Genomic DNA, 18581 nt, shown 5'->3' with positions numbered 1-18581 from the left:
AAACCTCCCCATGTGAATGTAGACACAACCACAGTCTGTCTCATGCTCTTCCACCAGTCGAGAGCATCACCTTTTAGAAAGAATGTAGCTATCTTTCTCTTCTCAATCTCTGTGTACTCTATCATCTCAAAATAAGTCTCCATACCCTCGATCCAATGGTCAGCTACCATATGATCTAGTCCTCCATGAAAGGTCGGCGCTGACAGTGCACTGATATCCTTGATCAGCTTCAACACTCGACCATCATCTCTAATCGCAGTAGCAGGCTCAACCTGCTTTTCCTATGGAGCAGCCTCCTCATACAGGTTCTCCACATTGCGGACTCGGCCAGCGGCCCTACCTTGACCTCGGCCTCTCGCCGTCCTCGGCCCTTATCTGAGTTCATCACCTTCAAACAATGAAACACTTAGTCAATACTTGTGAAGTCTCGAATCCAATCAAATAGATTCAATAGATATCAACATGAAATTTCAGAATGAGATGAATCATCGAAGTATCATCACAATACTCCCTAGAGGACCAAACCATCAGGTATGGCTCCTAAAACACTCTCGCATACCCGACAACATATCAATACCGAGGACCATGTGATGGGTGCCTCCCTGCAGTCGGATCATCGCTCCCGGATGGTATAGATAATTGCCAAATACGCACTTAGGCTCTGATACCAACTGTAACGACCCCAAAATTTCGAGCTTAAAAACTCAAGATTTTAAAGTCGTAAAACACCAAACAATCTCAATGAAATCGAAATCATTTAAAATGTCACAGCGGATCATTACTGAGTTCTCAATACAACTCAAACAAACCAATTATTACAACCCAAATTTGTAATCCATACATAAAAATGGAAATGTAATAATCCTCACAATCTCTCACAAAACACACAAATAAATGCTCACAAATTCTCACTCACAAATCCACTCTAGAAATCTCACCACTCTACAAATCGTCTCTCAATCTCCGCTAATCTACACCTGCGGAAGTATCCCCTACACCATTGAATTGGTGCACCGGGATTGTAAATACAAACCCGGTAAGCTTTACAGCTCGTATGAGTAAAATGAAAATATAACTCGCATATCAATTATTACAAAAAATCCAGAAATCAAACAAATATAAATGCACTCATGAGTCAAGGGACGGCCCATCTGGTTGTCCCAAAGAAATATGAAATGAAACGCTCATGAGAAATTAAGTAACCCTTCTGGTTACCCTAATGCATTTATAATACGGGTACCAAGAACGCTGGTACACATCTGTTACCCCTCTCGTAATACACCGCCGATATTGGGCAACCACCCGCTACCCAATATCCAAAAATATCAGTACTCATGAGCAGATAACCACCCGTTACCTCACATGCAGGACTCTGTCAGACAGACTAGAGCTCTAACTGTATCGTAACTTTCGCCCGCCCAAACGCTAGGTTCCGCTTGCCAAACATGTACAATAATCTCACATCATATTGTACCAAAAATCAAGTCCGAAGACAAATCACATTTTAACAATCTCCATGTTAAAATCACGTACAATAATCTCACATCATATTGTACAAATCAAAATCACATGCTCGATAAAATCTTGTCATCAAAATGACATCATCACAATAAAATCATAACATTATATTATATAGCAAACTATATATATATATATGTATTTATTTACCATTTATACAATATATATATATAATCCACTATATCTTATAAATGTCATAATTTATGAACACGTCCGAAGACAAAACGTTTAACAAACTCCATATCAAAATCTCATGCTCGTCATCGAAATGACCTATTTCAGATGAATTCATAACAGTATATAATATAGCAAACTATATATATATATGTACTTATTACCATTTATACAATATATATATATATAATCCACTATATTGTATACATGTCGTATTTCAATATTTTAAAACTCTTGCAAAAATCTTGGACTCACCGCATGGGTAGATTCATAAATAATGTGAGATTTTACTCACCTTATCAACTCGAGCGTAATTCCACAATTTCCGAAGATAATTTATTTCCTTGATTTATCGATCACCTTGAAAAGATAAGAAAAAAAATTTAGAAACGTTTTGTAAACCTTTAAATGCCGTAACAGTAATAATCGGTTACTGTTCAGCAATTTTCGGTTTTACGAATTTACTGTTCACTGTTTTACTATTCACATATTTATTATTAATGTATAAATACACATCTCATACGTATTTCTGTACGAGTACATACGGTTTACGTATTTCTGTACGTATAAATACTATTCAAATATACGCACTGTCTCAGTAAATAATAATTACCGAATTACCCTTCCAAAATTACTTTTAACCTTTACTAAAACTAATTTACATTTACCGTACGTAAATAAAATTTACATTTACCGTACATAAATCACCTTTTACATTTACCATACGTAAAAATAAATTACCCTTTTCGGAAACACTGTTCACGCCACCGCACGTGGCGGCGCGTGGGGTGCACGCGCCACCTCCGGTAGACCGCGCGTGGCGCTCACGCGCCGACACCAATCACGGCGCGTATCATGCCACCGCCGAGCCCATTCTCTTCTCCTTCCTCCCCTCTTCCTTCCCACGGCATCACACCGTGCCTAGGCACCACCATGCGTTCACACGCGCCGCCTAAGGCGGCGGCATCTCCTCCAAAACCCTCCTCCTCCAATCTCTTCCAAATCGCAACCAATCAACCACAAATCGACAATCATGCATCACAACAACCTAATCATGCTAACCCTCACCTCAATCAAGCTTGGAGACCACCGTAGTTTGGCTTTGACACGGCGGAGGAAACGCAGTAACTTGGAGATGTTGGTGGAGCTCCGGCGCGGCGCGAGAGGGTGCGTCCTCCTTGGGGTTGCCTGCGGGGGGTGGTGCGGTGCCTCCTAGGCCGGCGGTGAGGACCACGTCTCCCTGAGATGGGAGATCAGTGGTGAAGCCGAGAGGGGAGAGGGAGAATCAGTGAGGGAGAATCAGTGAACCGGACCCATACCTAATACAACGATACTTGCAATTAAAAAAGATAAAAGAAATCAATCTCAAAAATAACATACCTTATTAGTAGATACTAAAAAGAATATAAACACAGATATGCATAGGTAATAGTGTGATACACGAGTTCACAACAAACATATCGATTTAAATTTCTTTCTCTTTGCATTGGTTCAAAGGAAATGAATTGTTTGTATCAACAATTGTATTGTTTAGAGTTTGGCTAAATATAAAGGTTCTTTCAATGTAAATTTGACATGAATGCGTAAATTATGTTATTAATCACATACTTTTAAATTTTTATGATTATATAACAAAACTGGCATAAAGATTGACACAAAATATGTACAAACACTCTAAAATGAATGTTGCCTACCTGGATCGAGTATAGATTAAAACACAAATAAGTGTGGGTTTCTTTTTAAAGCTTGTTTTTAGGTTTTATTCTAATTTTCTCTTAATAAATTAGTTCAATGATAAGATTTGATTCCGTCTCCATCTGTTTTTTTTTAATTTAAAACTGTCTAGACAGTTTCTTGATGACAATGACATTGGTTATATATAATGGTAATCACAATATATATATGGTCAAAAAAGTAATGGCACGCTAAGATTAGGATAATTTCTCCATTTTTGGTAAATTTTTTGTTGCGGAAAATATCTGCGAATTAAGATATAGATCGATCCCCACTGTAGTACAACTTAAGAACTATGCTACCAAAACAACAATATTGAAGCAACACTTTGATTTAACATTTATTGATTGTTTATTAAAACAAAAGGTATACTGCATAAAATTGATTATATACATCCGAAACTATTAATCAAATAGCTCAGATTAATCTTGATATATACTACAAATTAAACAAACAACACAGCTAAAACGTTATTGTTTCGATCACCATCCCATGAATGCAAGCTTGCTGTTAGCTAGCCATTTCCTCTAGTACGGAAGAGTAGGGATACTTTGTTCATTTCTAAAGAAGTTGCCTGGATCAACCTTGGTCTTAATAAGCACCAATTTATCGAAATTTTCCTTGAAATACTTGACCCCGAAAACTCTTCCCTCAAAATAGCTTCCCTTGTCATTATGGTTGATCCCAATGTCAAGATCTTTATAGTTGAAGAAGGCTTCCCTCGGGTTCTTGGAAACGAAAGGAGTCATGTACTCAAACAACTTCCTCGTCAAATCGATATATTTCTCTGCAGCCTCGGACCCAGAGGCGTCCCAGTTAGTTGCATACTGAATCTTCCAGAGATTCCCAGCTCTATGTGGAAAGGGCTTTGCAGTTGCTGCAATCTCAGCCATTCTTCCGCCGTAAGGATTAAAAGTCAGCATGGGTGTCTGCAACTCGATCATTTTCTGAAAAATCCATTTCAAACCAGCTTTCGGAATTGGCTGCTTGACGTAGTCCGATTTCCTCTTCAAATGGGTAAGTACTTGAGGAACTCTAGAAAGCAAAGCCTCAGGAGCTTTCCCGTTCGGGAAGCTTGTCCAGAAAAGCGTGGATTCAACCCAACTCATTTCTTGGCAATCGGATTGCGTCAAACCCAGCTCAGGGAAACTCTTGTTCATCACAGAGAGTAGTCTCGCTGAGTCTCCCAGAAACAAGGCGTTGAATGTAGCTCTCAGAGTCTTTTCTCCAATTTGAGAGCCAGTTGCATTGACAACATCCATGGTGAGCCTGATGAACAAGTCATTGTCAAGCTTATGTGCGACATATTGCCACCGGTACACAATGTCGGTTGCGTTTTGTTCCAAGGTTCTTATTACCCTGAAAACAGTAACAGTCTCCGGGACGGGTACAAGATTTATCTTGTACGCGATCACAACTCCAAAGCTGGCTCCACCGCCTCCGTTGATGGCCCAAAACAGGTCTTCTCCCATCGATTTTCGATCAAGAAGTCTTCCATGCACATCGATTATTTGTGCATCGACGATGTTGTCAACTGATAACCCGTACTTTCTCATCATGTTACCATATCCACCGCCGCTAAAGTGTCCTCCAACTCCGACTGTGGGGCAAACTCCGGCTGGAAATCCATGCACTTTGCTTTTCTCGTATATTCTGTAGTAAACTTCACCGAGAGTGGCACCGGCCTGCACCCAGGCAGTCTCGCTTGTGATGTCTACGTCGATGGTCCGGAGATTGAACAGGTCAAGAATGAAGAATGGAACTTCAGCCACATACGACACACCCTCGTAATCGTGGCCTCCGCTTCTAATTTTCATTTGTAAGTTGTGTTTTTGAGCACAAAGGATGGCTTGTTGCACATGCGATACGTGCAATGCGGTGATGATAAGGTAGGGTTTTCGGGTATATGATTCATTGAAACGAAGGTTTCGGATGTAGGATTCCAAAACGGAAGAGTAAGAAGCATTGTTGGGAGTGTAAATTGCTGGACCGATTGGGTGAGAAGGGAGAGCATGGCTTAGAAGACATGAAACAAAGTCTTCAGGAGTTGATGATGAAGCTGAGACTGTACCAGCAGAAACGGAGAGAACTAAGAGAATAGGAAGGAGTAAGACAAGCTGCGAAAGCCTTCGAATTGCCATTTCCGGCTCTTTTGATATTATGCCTCTATGGAGATGTTATGATTGATTTGTGTATTTTGATGTGTGTATGGGTGGGAATTTATAGGGCATACGCGTTTGACTTAGACAACATTGTTAATTCAAAAAAAGTCTGAAGAAGTTTTCAAACAAAAAAAAAGGTCTGAAGAATGAATTTAATATGAAATGAACATGCCTCCCATTGGTGTTGACTTGCTGAAAATTCAAAGCAGGGTACAATAGTTATATATTTAACAATTTCATTCTTTACGTACGAATTTTTATTTGTCATTTGACTTAAACTTCGAGGTACAAATTAATTAAAGAACATTTTCACCGGTATGCAATAGAATTACTAACGAACTAAGTGATCGATAAACACATTATTATATACATACGCTAACTATACACACGTACGTACTTTAACCCTAGATAACCTCGAATGATATAGGATGGGGGCAGCTAATCATCTATAACCTAAGTAGCACGAACACGTGCTCATGGTACCGTATTGCGTGTCTGACACGGACACGCACACGTTCGGACACGCGTGGATACGGTTGGACACGCGAACTGATTTTGGATACGGCCCAGACATGCGAGTATTCAAATTGGACACGCAGACACGCACCAACTCATAATAAAAGTGAAAGTGCTTATGGTGAGAATCGAACCTTGGTCATCCAAGACACTCAACAACTCCTCAACTATTCAAACAGATTCAGTTTTTATTATATTTATGCACACTTTAATATATATAAAGAGAAAAACTCATAATAAAAATAAGAATACTTGTGGTGAGATTCGAATATTGGTTATCCAAGGTACTTATCAAGTCCTTAGTTATTCTAACAAGTTATGTTTTCATCATTTTAATGCACACTTTGACATATATATACATCTAAAATTATAAATACTTTCAAATTTATAAAATAATTTTTTTAATAAATATATATATATATATATATATTAAAAATAATATTTAATTAACGTGTCCATCACGTATCCGTGTCTAATAAAAAATTATATACGCCGTGTCTACGTATCAAATCGTATCTAATACGGACACTCGTGTCCGTGCTACGTAGTCTATAACCAATTCTCTATTCCCTTCTCTGTAACCCATTAGTTTTTTGGCACCCGTCTGTCAATGTCATATAAACTTAACAACAACTTAATGGAGTTGGATGAATATATTGAAAATATTGATTGTTTATCAACAAAATTGTTTTAACTTTCTACGCTTAAGAAGAACAGAAACCCAGATCAAATCATATCCTAAAGGCCGACTGGTCAATCTAGTTGGTAGCGAGAAACCGCGATCAATTCTGATTGACTTCGACATATTCCTAAAAGAACCAAATCATAATTAATGGGTTTCTTTGAATTTCATGGTGAGAGATGTATCCAGAGTCACTGACGAAAATTTGGATTGAGATATTGGATGATCCCGAGTCATTCATGTGGTAGGTTTCTGTTTCTATACTCGTCGTTGTTATTATAATGAGAGAGGAAAATCTTGGTCAAAGTATTCTCTTTGATCTTATTTTGATATGCATGGATTACCTGAATTTGTGAGGAAGAACTCTGCTAAGAACACCTCTATAAATCAGAACTCCAAGAATTGCCTTAGGTCTGAGGAGAAGTATTACTAGAGGGAACAAAGATGATGAACCTGAAGAATGAAATCAACATAAGCACCTTTTCTTTTGATCTCATACAGAAGGCCTTCAATTTGATCTGGGGATCGACCCAGACTTTCTTATCACTCTTTTTATATATATATATATATATTAATAGTTTGTAAATAAAAAGAATTTTTGTTGCTCATAACAGAGTTAGGTTGCTGTCAAGTTTAGATGACGTGGATGACATATGTCAAATAATTAGTGAAGTATAGGTAAATAAATAGAAAATTGGGAGTAGAGGATTAGCTGGCGGGAAATCCCAGATAATTTTCCTGGGAATTGGAGTGGGACTAAGGCGTGGAGAATGATCACGGATTAATGAGGATGGTGTTGTCACTATTGTGAGCCATCTCACCTTGTCCCATTGCCATGCCTAGCTAGACGCTCAATTAATATAGTGGGACTTTAATATTGGCTCTGAGTTAACTCAAATATTATCTTAATATGCCCTAAATAATCACCGATCTTCGGTGTGTATACCTAATTGCAACATTTTACTGATGTTATTTAGTAATTGTAATATTGATCGATCTGTAGTTTGGTCATGCATGGACCTTATACAGTACATGCTTATTTGCATGATTATAATGTTTACTATAGCTGGGAATGCCAAGCAATTATGTAGCCATGGCGCTTAATTGGACATGCACGTACAGTTGGCTCAAAAGAGCACACAGTAATTACAAGGGTCATACAAAATTATAATTGACAAAGAGATCAGAGTAATTAAATAATTAAATGTTCATTCATCGTCTCTAGCTAGATCGAGGTGCCAGAAAACTAAGTTGGCAACCTGGCATGAAGGGACATCACGGGACAAGAATCAAACGTTAGTAAATATATATATATATATATATATATATATGTTTGTCATATACTAACAAGTAACAACAGAAAGGGTGTTTTTACACTTTTATTACTACATAGCAATCATGGAATCGTCAGTTGTGGGTATTCGACCATAAAATTACACAGCTAGCAAGTATTCCCAGATATAATTTATCGCCATTCTAGCAAAGAAGGCTCTCTCTCGGTACAGTGTTGACACGTACATATTATATTCACCAAAAAGAAAAACTAACACAACTAATTTTCTGAATGTCCTATATATGAATTGCATTACTAACCTCCCTGAACCTTTTCATGATTTTGGCTGCCTGTTTTGGACTAATAATGCATAATATCTAAACCTAACCCTAGCTCTAATAGTGCATGTGATTAAATTGAAGTCTATATGCGCCAAGATGATGAATGATCGATTTGGAGTACGTTTAACCATATATTCAAAATCATTAATTGATAGCAGGCCGGAAAGTCTCTTTATACAGCCTGTCAGAGTCAATCCACGTACTTAGTTGGAAGTATATATTAGTCGTTGTATATCAAGGTTCTAAAAAGCGTTAGGCGGTATACGGACGGACAACCACCTCCTAGCGTCTAGATGGTTAGGCGGCGTCTAGGCGGTTTTGAATTATTAATTTTTTTTTATTTTTATACATATATTTAAACTATTTTAATGATTTAAAAAATATAATGATGTTTAATATTAATTTTAAAAATACTTAAAATAGTCTAAATTCACATAACTTAAGTAGAAAGTCCATAAAAATATTTGAAGAAAAAATAAATAATGAAAATAATACAATAATACTAAATCTCAATTTATTTCTCTCTAAATTATTTCCTAACTCATTCATTATCGGACTCAAACTTATTATTCATATTTATTTCCTCTTATTCTGTTGATGAAATTTAGTTTTCATAAAATAGACAAATAGTGAGAGTTGCGGCCTCATTTAGTTTTTTTTTTAAATGTCAAATGATGGTTGACCGCCTAGGACTAAATAGAGCCAATTAGACCGCATATGACTGAATATGGCTGCCTAGACCGCCTAGGACTGAATAGGGCCGCCTATGACTGAATAAGGTTGCCTAAAACCGCTTAGAACCACCTAGGACCACCTAGGTGGCCGCCTAAGACCGCGTAGAACTGCCAAGGACCGCATAGGCGGCCGCTTAGGACCGCCTAATTCACAAAACGCCACAGATGGCCGCCGAGACAAAAAACGTGGCGGTGGGTGACCTCCTAGCGCCTAGGCGGTCGCCTAGACCGTTTTTAGAACATTGCTGTATACTATAGCTCGTTGATACTTTCCTCCGATATTTTAAAATCAAAGATTTAGGCAGATAATTAAGTATATGTATCACGTCAGTTGTATATATAGTTGTATACTGTAGAAGTATAGAACAACATTCCCATTTCATAGTTAATTATATATAATCCCTGCAATGTGAGGCCCAGACATTTAACTGTTCCTTTCATATATCGAATTAGCATAATCTATTTTATTATAGATACATACCAATGATACCATCTCATGGTGCCAGCTAATTCAACCAATCATTATATATAATACTAATAGGTACGTATTCTATATATGTATATAGTACATTAGTACTACCCTCGGATCGGATCTGAAAGCAATCGATGACTAAAGAATGAGTTACTGCTGGAGCTAGATGGATATCTATCTGCAAGACGTACTGCGAACAGACGTATACATATATTACACGTAAGACTAATCTGAAGCATGCAATGAGCCGTAATTTCTAGAAGTTGACAAAATAGCATCAAATCAAGAAAAGGTTGATTATGTATCAACATAACGCACGTTTATACTGTATATATATGAGATCCAAAGGCGGAAAAGGGGCCAAGCGGGGGAGTTGCCACCACTTATCTTTTGACAATTGACAATTAGATGGTATTTTATTATTAATTTGTAATCATAGTTTAATAGATAAGGAGAGCCTTAGACATATATTAGAGTAATTAAATGAACACAGTTTGCACTAAACACTAATAAAGTATATATATATATATATATATATCAGATTTTCTCAAATGCGGAAGTCCGCACTAATGATTTTGGTGCGGATTTCCATCTTTTTACCACTTTTTGATCGAATTTTCTCATCTCCACCGTCTAGTATCTAGATAATATTGTGTAGATCATCTCTGCAATTTTTCAGCCAATTTGGTAATTGTTAAGACCCTCAAAATCGAATAACAAATTGACGGACCGAATTCTATCGAACCGTTACCGTTCATATTTTTAACATAAAAACGCAATTTTGAAGGCTTTAACGTTTACCAAATTGGCTGAAATTTTTCAGAGATGATCTACACAATATTATCTAGATACTAGACGGTGGAGATGAGAAAATTTGATCAAAAAGTGGTAAAAAGAAGGAAATCCGCACCAAAATCTTGGTGCGGACCTCCGCAGCCAAGACGGGCTGTATATATATATATATATATACACACTAGATCAAGTGATAATATATGGATTCAGTAGTCATGCTTACTCATTGTTCTCACCACTATAATTGTCGTGAGTCCTTTAATTCATATTCCGTTTTCTGACTTTTTAAGAACCTCAAGCATCCGGCTTTGCATCCATTTGTACCACTTTTGATGAAAAATTTCAACATACCTATTTTAAGGATAGTATAGTAAAAATTGTGCTTCACGCAAATTATTAAGACGATTTTTTTGCCCACACTGACATAAGTCTATGGTTCCATCACTAATGAGATCGAATAAGTATGCAAATATCATACATAAGAGCTTAAGCCATGTTTACTTAGGGTGCTGGACAAAATGGACCTCAACTAGCTCTATCATATATGCTAATATGAACGTAGGGGTACATCAATAATCTCTTTCTCCAACTTGATCTGATCTTTGCAGTAATTTCAAAGGTATATATGGCTACTAATGTCTGTGGCCAAAATTGAGTTTTTACGTGCATGCAACTTATCTGCAGCAGTCTCTCATATAATTTTGACCCTCTTCTCTTGTTGAATATTTGTACAAGGAAAAGTCTGATTAAAATTGTCTAAGACATGCAACGAATCGAATTAGTCAGTGCTGAAAAACTTGGTTTAGTCGATCAATTTGACATTTGGAATCATACCATGCATGCATGTCTAGAAGGATAACACCAAAGGATTCTGGATTTGTTTTGTTTACAAGTAACAGACATAATCCACAATTAGAACTCCTTTTAATTTCTTTGATTTCCGTAAGTATCTGTATCATGTATGTACGTGTCTGTGGTCAAAGACATATAAACCCTAGATTTTTTGGCTATGACTGTAGAAAAGTGAAGCCAACAATAACGAGCACGTACACACCAGACTGCCCAGAGCATCCTTTTCCTCCGGCCATCTTTATATTGATGGGACTTCGGCGACGTTTTTAATTATGCAAATGATGTATATTTACTACAAACTATGAAAATTTACAGTTGCGCCTTAGATTCTTTTTTTGTTTTGTTGAGAATATCTGGTACGCGCGCACGTTTATCCGCGTGGTGAAGTTGCCATATAAAATTGTAGACTAACAATGGATAGTTGGCGAACGGTCTTTTAATGACTTCTGGGCACAAGTGCCATTCTCGTCGTCCATTCTCGTCGTCTACTCTTAGCTGGGAGAACTGAGAGCCTTAGAGACGCGGCTTCCCGAGACGGAATGAAGTAATTTAATTGGAAACAAACATCCTATCTATTGACTATCTTTCAAGAAGTGAAATCGTAGTTGTCGTCGAACAAAATGTAGGGGGTTTGAACTGTTGTCAACTATACTGGTTTTTCAATGTGAAGGCTAGGGTATATCCTCAGTTGCAATCGATTTTCACTTTCTCTTCCAAAGTGTTCCTATTGTAGTCTACATTATACAGCTTTGAACTGCAATTTGATTGAGTTTTTGACTGAGTATAAAGAAAAGAAAAAAAAAATTAGTGAGACAAGAGGTACGGTTCACCTCAAATGAGTTATACGTTTCTTCAAAAACTCGAATACATATGATTTATCCAGGTCTTTGTCTAAATTATTAGTTGATTGCTACCTTAATTGGATTACGCAGTTTGTTTGCCTCCCCAAAATGATGACTTAATTAGGTAACGTTGTTCACTTATCAAGTTTAAAGATTTTATAGGTAACCTCCGGTGGAGTGTTGGTTTAAATGATTGTAAATTTGTTTTGATAAGGTCACCATGTCATCTAGGCCTCATTATTTAGCCTATGGATCCGATGGGCTGATGAAGGCCCACAAGACCGATGAACTTTTACCCGGTTCGGCCTGCGAGAAAGTTCGCTTCCGTGAGTAGAGAGCTGAGCTTAGTTTAAAGGTTTGAAACTCAGCTCAGTCCACCAAAAACATGCATAAGCCCGGCCTGTAAAAGCTCGCCAAATAATTAATATGTTATATTATACATATATATGTCCTCATTAAAATTTAGGGGGATTGATAACACATGGCATTCGAATATCCTAAATTATAATCAGGGCACTAAGTCTAGCTTGATGATAGTTAAGGGTCATGCTAAATTACTACCCTCAAAAGATAAAAAAAAATTACATGCGTGCTACTATAGTAGCTATTTCATATCACATATATTCAATTAACAAAGTACTCTACTAAACCCAATCATCTCCCCCTTTCTCACCCCACCACCAACTCCGCCGTCACTGACCAGGATTCCTCATGGTGGAGAAGTACAACCACCCCTCGTCGTCGTCGTCAATATTAAAGTTATATTGGGCACCTGGACTTACTTTGAACTCTCTCCATCTCTCAAAATTCCATATTCTCTCTCTCCACCCCATCCATTGAACACCACCCTCCCTTCTCTCTCTCTCTCTCTCTCTCTCTCTCTCTCTCTCTCTCTCTCTCTCTCTCTCTCTCTCTCTCTCTCTCTCATTGAATACGATGAAGTCGATGCAGCTGCAACCCAACTTCTTGAAGGAGAAGATAGATCCTCTGCAGTCGCCCAACCCTAGCTATGGTAAGCCTATGGTTCTACTGAAGCATAATGCCTTGCGCCTCCGCCTTCAAATCTATCTTAACTACCAATTCCAAACTTTTCACACAAGCTCACGACTATCGACATCAATCATCTCAAACAAAAGCTCGAGATGGTTCCTGAGAACTCCATCTATGGATCGTTAAATATCTTTCTTGTTTCAAGAGATTTGATACGGAGCAACAATTAATATAGCCAATTTGTAACTATCTGTGTAACTATGATAACACAAAAAACTGTGTTGTAACTTGTAACTGTCTTTGTAGCTATGTTCACAACTGTGTTTGTATTAAGTAACTATTTGGTAAATATGTAGAAATTACACATACAGTAGGTGCGATGTTGAGGGATACAAAAGAGTGGAGGAAATGTCGGCCAATATGCCCAAGGCAACCATTTCGTAGTGATTTCCCTGGAACATAGTACTTAAAGTATAGAGATTTTGAGATTTTAACTGTTACCCAATTGTTACAAGTATATGTTGTTAAGTTCTTGTAATGTTACTTCAAGTATTGGCTAGTTTATGAGTGAAATTGAAGTTAATTAATGTAATCACCCAACTAGTCAAGTAACTACTAACTTCTCAAGTCACTAACCACTACTTATGTAACTAGTTTTGTAACTACAAAGTTATTGGTCATGTGTCTGATTATTTCCAGAGTATATGTAACGCCCCAAATTGTACCTCACCAACCTAAGTACATCACAATGTTGTGTAACTGGCGATGTAAGTACTCAATTATTTGTTAACTACTCATGTAACTGGTCGCCATCCAAGACTCAAACCAACACAACTAGTTGTTACATAGTGATACACATTTTTTTTAACCTTCTAAATTTTTTGACCTTGTACCGCACACTTGACACAACCGACGGGCCAGGTCTGATTAAGGTTAGCAGACCCATGATCTCCCAGGTTCCACTCACTAAATTCCCAAAATTAGTCGATCTTAGAATAGGGGAGCTTACAAAACTAAGAAAGAGGCAAAATAAGCAATCATGGTATTATGACTATTATCTACCGACGGACACCCGACTTGAAATCATAGCCCAAGCATGTCCCAAACTTAAGACCTTCATGGTGCGGTTTTATGGAACTACACATCTCAAAGGTGATGGTCATTTGGGGGGCGATAGGTCTAAGAGCTTTGGCAAATGGATGTTCTAAATTGTCCAGGGTTTTGTTTGAAGGGGATAGGGCGATGGGAATGGTGGAGTTGATGCGCTTTTTCAATCCGCACATAGTTTGAAGTCTTTGCATTTGATTGAAAATGAGCTAGTCTCTGACCATGCATTTAGAGCAATTGGGTCATCTTCCGTTAGCACATTAGAGTTAAAGAGTTGTGATGAGGTTACTGATGTGGGATTGAGATTCTTGGCAAATGGGACTACCTCACAAACCCTCAAGAAATTGATCATTTACCGTTGCTTTGAAATCACCGATACTGGCATCCAGCTTTTAGTCAAAATGCGTAGCTTAGAGCACCTGGAATTGAGCTGCTCAAATAACCAATTTACTGATATTAGAGGTGTGGCATTCTCTGCAATTCAGACCCTGATGGAATTGAGCATATCTTTGGAAACTGTTGCTAATGAATGAGTTTTTGTTTTGATAATGACAAGGCCTGCTTGGTAGATGTTTGATAATATCATATATTGAATAACTTCATTTTATGTAGCTCTTCTATGATGGGTTGGCCTTGTTTCGTTCACATGTATGACAGTTTGTGAAATGTTTTTTCTTTTTCTTATTTAGTCTTGTTGAATTGTTGGTTGAGGGAATTTCCATTGTTTTTCGTACGTAGAAGTTTCTTTTTTATTTTGCGAAGGGTTGCCGATGTAGTTTTAACATATCGGAATGCTGAACCTGTCTCTCTCCTTGCCTCTTATGTTCTTTGGGCTTTAGTCTACAAAAGAGTGCTTTTGATGGACTTTGAATAATAGTGCTACTTCTATGTTCGATTTGCAAAATGCAGTCATATAACTCAGTAACAGGTAGTAAAGCAAGGAGTAACTCTAGAGCAATGATTAATACCAAACAAGGCAGATCTGTAATGAATATTGAGAAAATATTGATGGCAAATATCACATTTGTATGTGATATAATTGAACTGGTCTGTTGGGAAATTCTAATTTGTGTCTGTGTGGCATGGTTTTTATGTCCAGCTGCACTTTCCTGTTTCCTATTTCTGCCTTCCTGTTCATAGAGCACAGTTGCTGTGAAACAAATGCAGGGGTTAGGACATTGTCACTTATACTGGGTTCTTAATATAAAAGGGTATCCTGAGTTGCACTCAGATCAACTCCTGTTGAGCAAATCAAGTGGTAATAAGTAAATTTAAATTTATGTCTCCAAAATGAATAAACCAATAATATATTTCACTCTCAAAGTCAGCAGGGTGGAAATTCCCAAACTAAAAGGAAATGATACACTTCACAAACATATTGAGCACAGGACCATAGTGATTCTGCAAAAGAATGAACTATCAATTTCTCTATCTTCTCACACACTCACTTATTGTTCCCAATCTGCAAAAGAATCAATTCTAATCATATGTATATAATGCTCCCCCACTATGTCCTTTCTCAACCCTCTGCTCAATCAATTACATCAGCTCAACAACCCTCACAAGCACTTGTTGGTCTTGTGCCGATACAGAACCCTCTTCTTCTTGCTTGAAGTGTTTTCAATCGTCAGGACAACCTTTCCAGGCTCATTGCTTCTGAATGTGTTGCGAATGGGACCTTCATTAGCTCCAATCTTCTTCTTCTTCTGAACAATAATGGTGTATGACCCTTCATCACTAGGCACAAACTCCTCTGTGTAATTCACTTCCCATCCCAACACATTCACATCCCAAACCAATGTGCTACTGTCAACCTCAGCTACATCGATCTCTATGGTTTGGGTTGATCCTGCCTTGAGAGTCAGCTCAGAAACCGAACCATCTTCTGTGGAGAAGAACTCGGTGTCATTTTCTCTCTTGAAGCCACCATACTGAACCGGTATCTCCTCAGCTGGAATGTACCTGAAAGTAGACACAAGTTTAGTTCATTTCTCAAACTTCAGGCTTACAATGGAGTGAAAATCACATCTTTGATGGTTAGTAATGGAGGGAAACGGCTTACTGGAGAAGGGTCTCAGTGACCTTAGCAGGTCGAGCCACCACAAACTTGCTCTTGGTTCGTTGAGTCAAGAAAGGGGACAATAGAGCATTGAGTGCATAGTACCAGAATGGAACATTGATGACAATCTACATACCAAAATGAAACAAAACCCATCAATGAAGATCCAAACATATATCGAATTGGTAAAGTAAGCAGAAGTCGAAGAAGGTTACATTTTTGGCGACCAATTCAGGGTAATTGTCCTGCAAGAGCCCAACAGCTTGCTTTGTTGCAACCCTAAGCTCCTTCTTGATCGGTCCAGGCGAGTTCTTGAGGTCATTGATCTGAAGCAGAGAAGTAGCACCACTAGGCCTCAACTCAAGCTTCTGAATACTCTTCTCCATCAGCTGAACTCTCCACCTCAAGAACTGTCCTCTCTTCTCTGCATTCCCAAACGTCTTCTGGTAAAGCTCTTCATTGTCAAACACTCCAAAGATGTTGTAGCAAACAGGGTGACCTTCGCGATCGACTCCATTTAAGTAAGCAGCCGAGCTCAAATCAGAACAGATCTCCTCCTCCAAAACAGAATCAATTTTGGACTCCTTCCTCCACTGCAGAGTCTTCTTCAACATCTCGAACGCCTCGTTCACCTTAAACTCCCTAGCCCTCAGGAATTTCAAGAGCACCACATCAGTCCCCTCAGACCCCTTGCTAGGCAACAGCGGCACACCCCAGATTGAGATATCAATGTCAACAACTTCGCTGCATTCTGGTTTCACTTCTTCCTCACAGACCAGAGCTGCTACCTCTTCCTTCACCTCATCCAATTTCGCTGCCTTCTCTACTTCCTCTGTTTTCTCAGCAGACTCTGTTTCCTCTGTTTTAATAGTAGGCTCTGTTTCCTCTGTTTTAACAGAGGCTCTGTTTTCTTCTCCTTCTCCTCCTCAACCTTCTTGGGCTCATCTTTCTTGAAGATATTGTTCCCCAAGATCGCTTCTTCGAGTTTCGCCTTCAGGTCGACCAACGCCTTCTTCTCAAACTCGTTGAGATCCGACAGATAGTTGCTCTCCTCTTTATAAGAAGCGCTCTTCTCAACTTTCTCCGGCTTCTGTTCGGCATCCTTCACCGGCTCCTCAACCGCCACGACCTCCTCCGCCACAGCCGCCACCTGGGTCTCCTCCATTGTCATTTTCACAATCAACGAAGAAAAGCCAACTAGATTGACAGAAAAACAAGAGATGACGATATGTCTGTGTGTTTGGTGAGAGAGAAGAGAAGAGAAGAGAAGGCTGGGTGTGTTAGAAGAGTGAGGATTGCAACGGCTATATATTTCGAGAGAGAGGTGGGGGTGGGGCCCAGTAACGGTCATTTAGCTGGAGGCCACCGCAGAAGGTGGAGGAGGAGGAGCCGTTGGGGGATTCCCTTTCCTTGGAGGGAAGGTGGGGGCCCCACTTATTTGACAGGAGGGAATGATTGTGTATGGTCGAGCTCGAGTGGTTTAACTTTCTTGCGGAGCATCTGATTGGTCGTTGGCCCCCACAGTCAGTATATTTGTTTGCTAGGGTTTTGACCAAGTCTTTCGTGCCAATGGGGACATTGATATTGTTGCACTGGCAAATATTGACGTTTGATTCTCTCTCTCTGTTCATACAGCTAGATTTTCTTTCTTTTAAATTTGTTATTAATAACCGTCATTAGTGTTCACAACCAGAAAAACGGACTGATTGGCAGGCAAAGGGTAAGAATAATGTGAGGATTTGATGTCAAGACAATGATTCCATATATCATGCATGACTTGGTGTGTTTGGAAACGTTATACTTGTACATCTGTTAATAGTTTCATCATCGGAATAATGCCCTTCTGATTCTGAGCATATTTCCGAAAATTAATTCTATTTAAATGTGGCGATAATCAGCACAATATGCTCAAGAATTTTTGAAGTTCGGTGCATAGCTAATCTTTATGCGGAATCCATTATGTGATGAGTTGTGATCATTGAATAAAGGAGTAAGTGCACGAAATTGAAGATTCACTGCGGATTTCATTATTCTATGATGCTAATATAAGAAATGACAGACATTACATGTTCACAATCCTCTTTAGTGATCATTAGACATCTCATATGCTTAGGTTTCATAGACAAAAAGAAATGCAACGTCCCCAGTTGTTTATAAAACCAGCTACTATCAATGAAAAACGGTCCAATTCTTTTTGAATTTTGTATGGAAAGTATCAATAACCGTCAATCAGCTACCTCAAAATTTTCTCAGATAAATAAATATTCCTGATTTCCCGGTGACAGGCTTGGTATAAGGTGCCACCTGGCAAAGTACATTGGCAGATGAGGTGT

General features: G+C 38.5%; 2 protein-coding genes across 2 annotated transcripts; both read right to left on the bottom strand.

Moving 5' to 3' along the window:
- Positions 1-3750: 3750 nt before the first annotated feature.
- LOC126787773 (berberine bridge enzyme-like 8) lies at positions 3751-5601 on the bottom strand. The gene has a single exon (XM_050513672.1). The coding sequence runs from the start codon at positions 5565-5567 to the stop codon at positions 3954-3956; it is 1614 nt and encodes a 537-aa protein (XP_050369629.1). The 5' UTR covers positions 5568-5601; the 3' UTR covers positions 3751-3953.
- A 9877-nt stretch (positions 5602-15478) lies between these two features.
- LOC126787901 (patellin-4) lies at positions 15479-17500 on the bottom strand. The gene is given in 4 exon segments (XM_050513817.1): positions 15479-16151; positions 16252-16376; positions 16464-17147; positions 17150-17500. Coding segments are annotated over 4 exon segments (1482 nt in total). The 5' UTR covers positions 17420-17500; the 3' UTR covers positions 15479-15748.
- Positions 17501-18581: the final 1081 nt, after the last annotated feature.

This window comes from Argentina anserina, chromosome 3 (assembly GCF_933775445.1).
Source record: "Argentina anserina chromosome 3, drPotAnse1.1, whole genome shotgun sequence".
In the NCBI taxonomy this organism is placed as follows: domain Eukaryota; kingdom Viridiplantae; phylum Streptophyta; class Magnoliopsida; order Rosales; family Rosaceae; genus Argentina; species Argentina anserina.
This window is presented reverse-complemented; position numbering and strand designations above follow the sequence as displayed.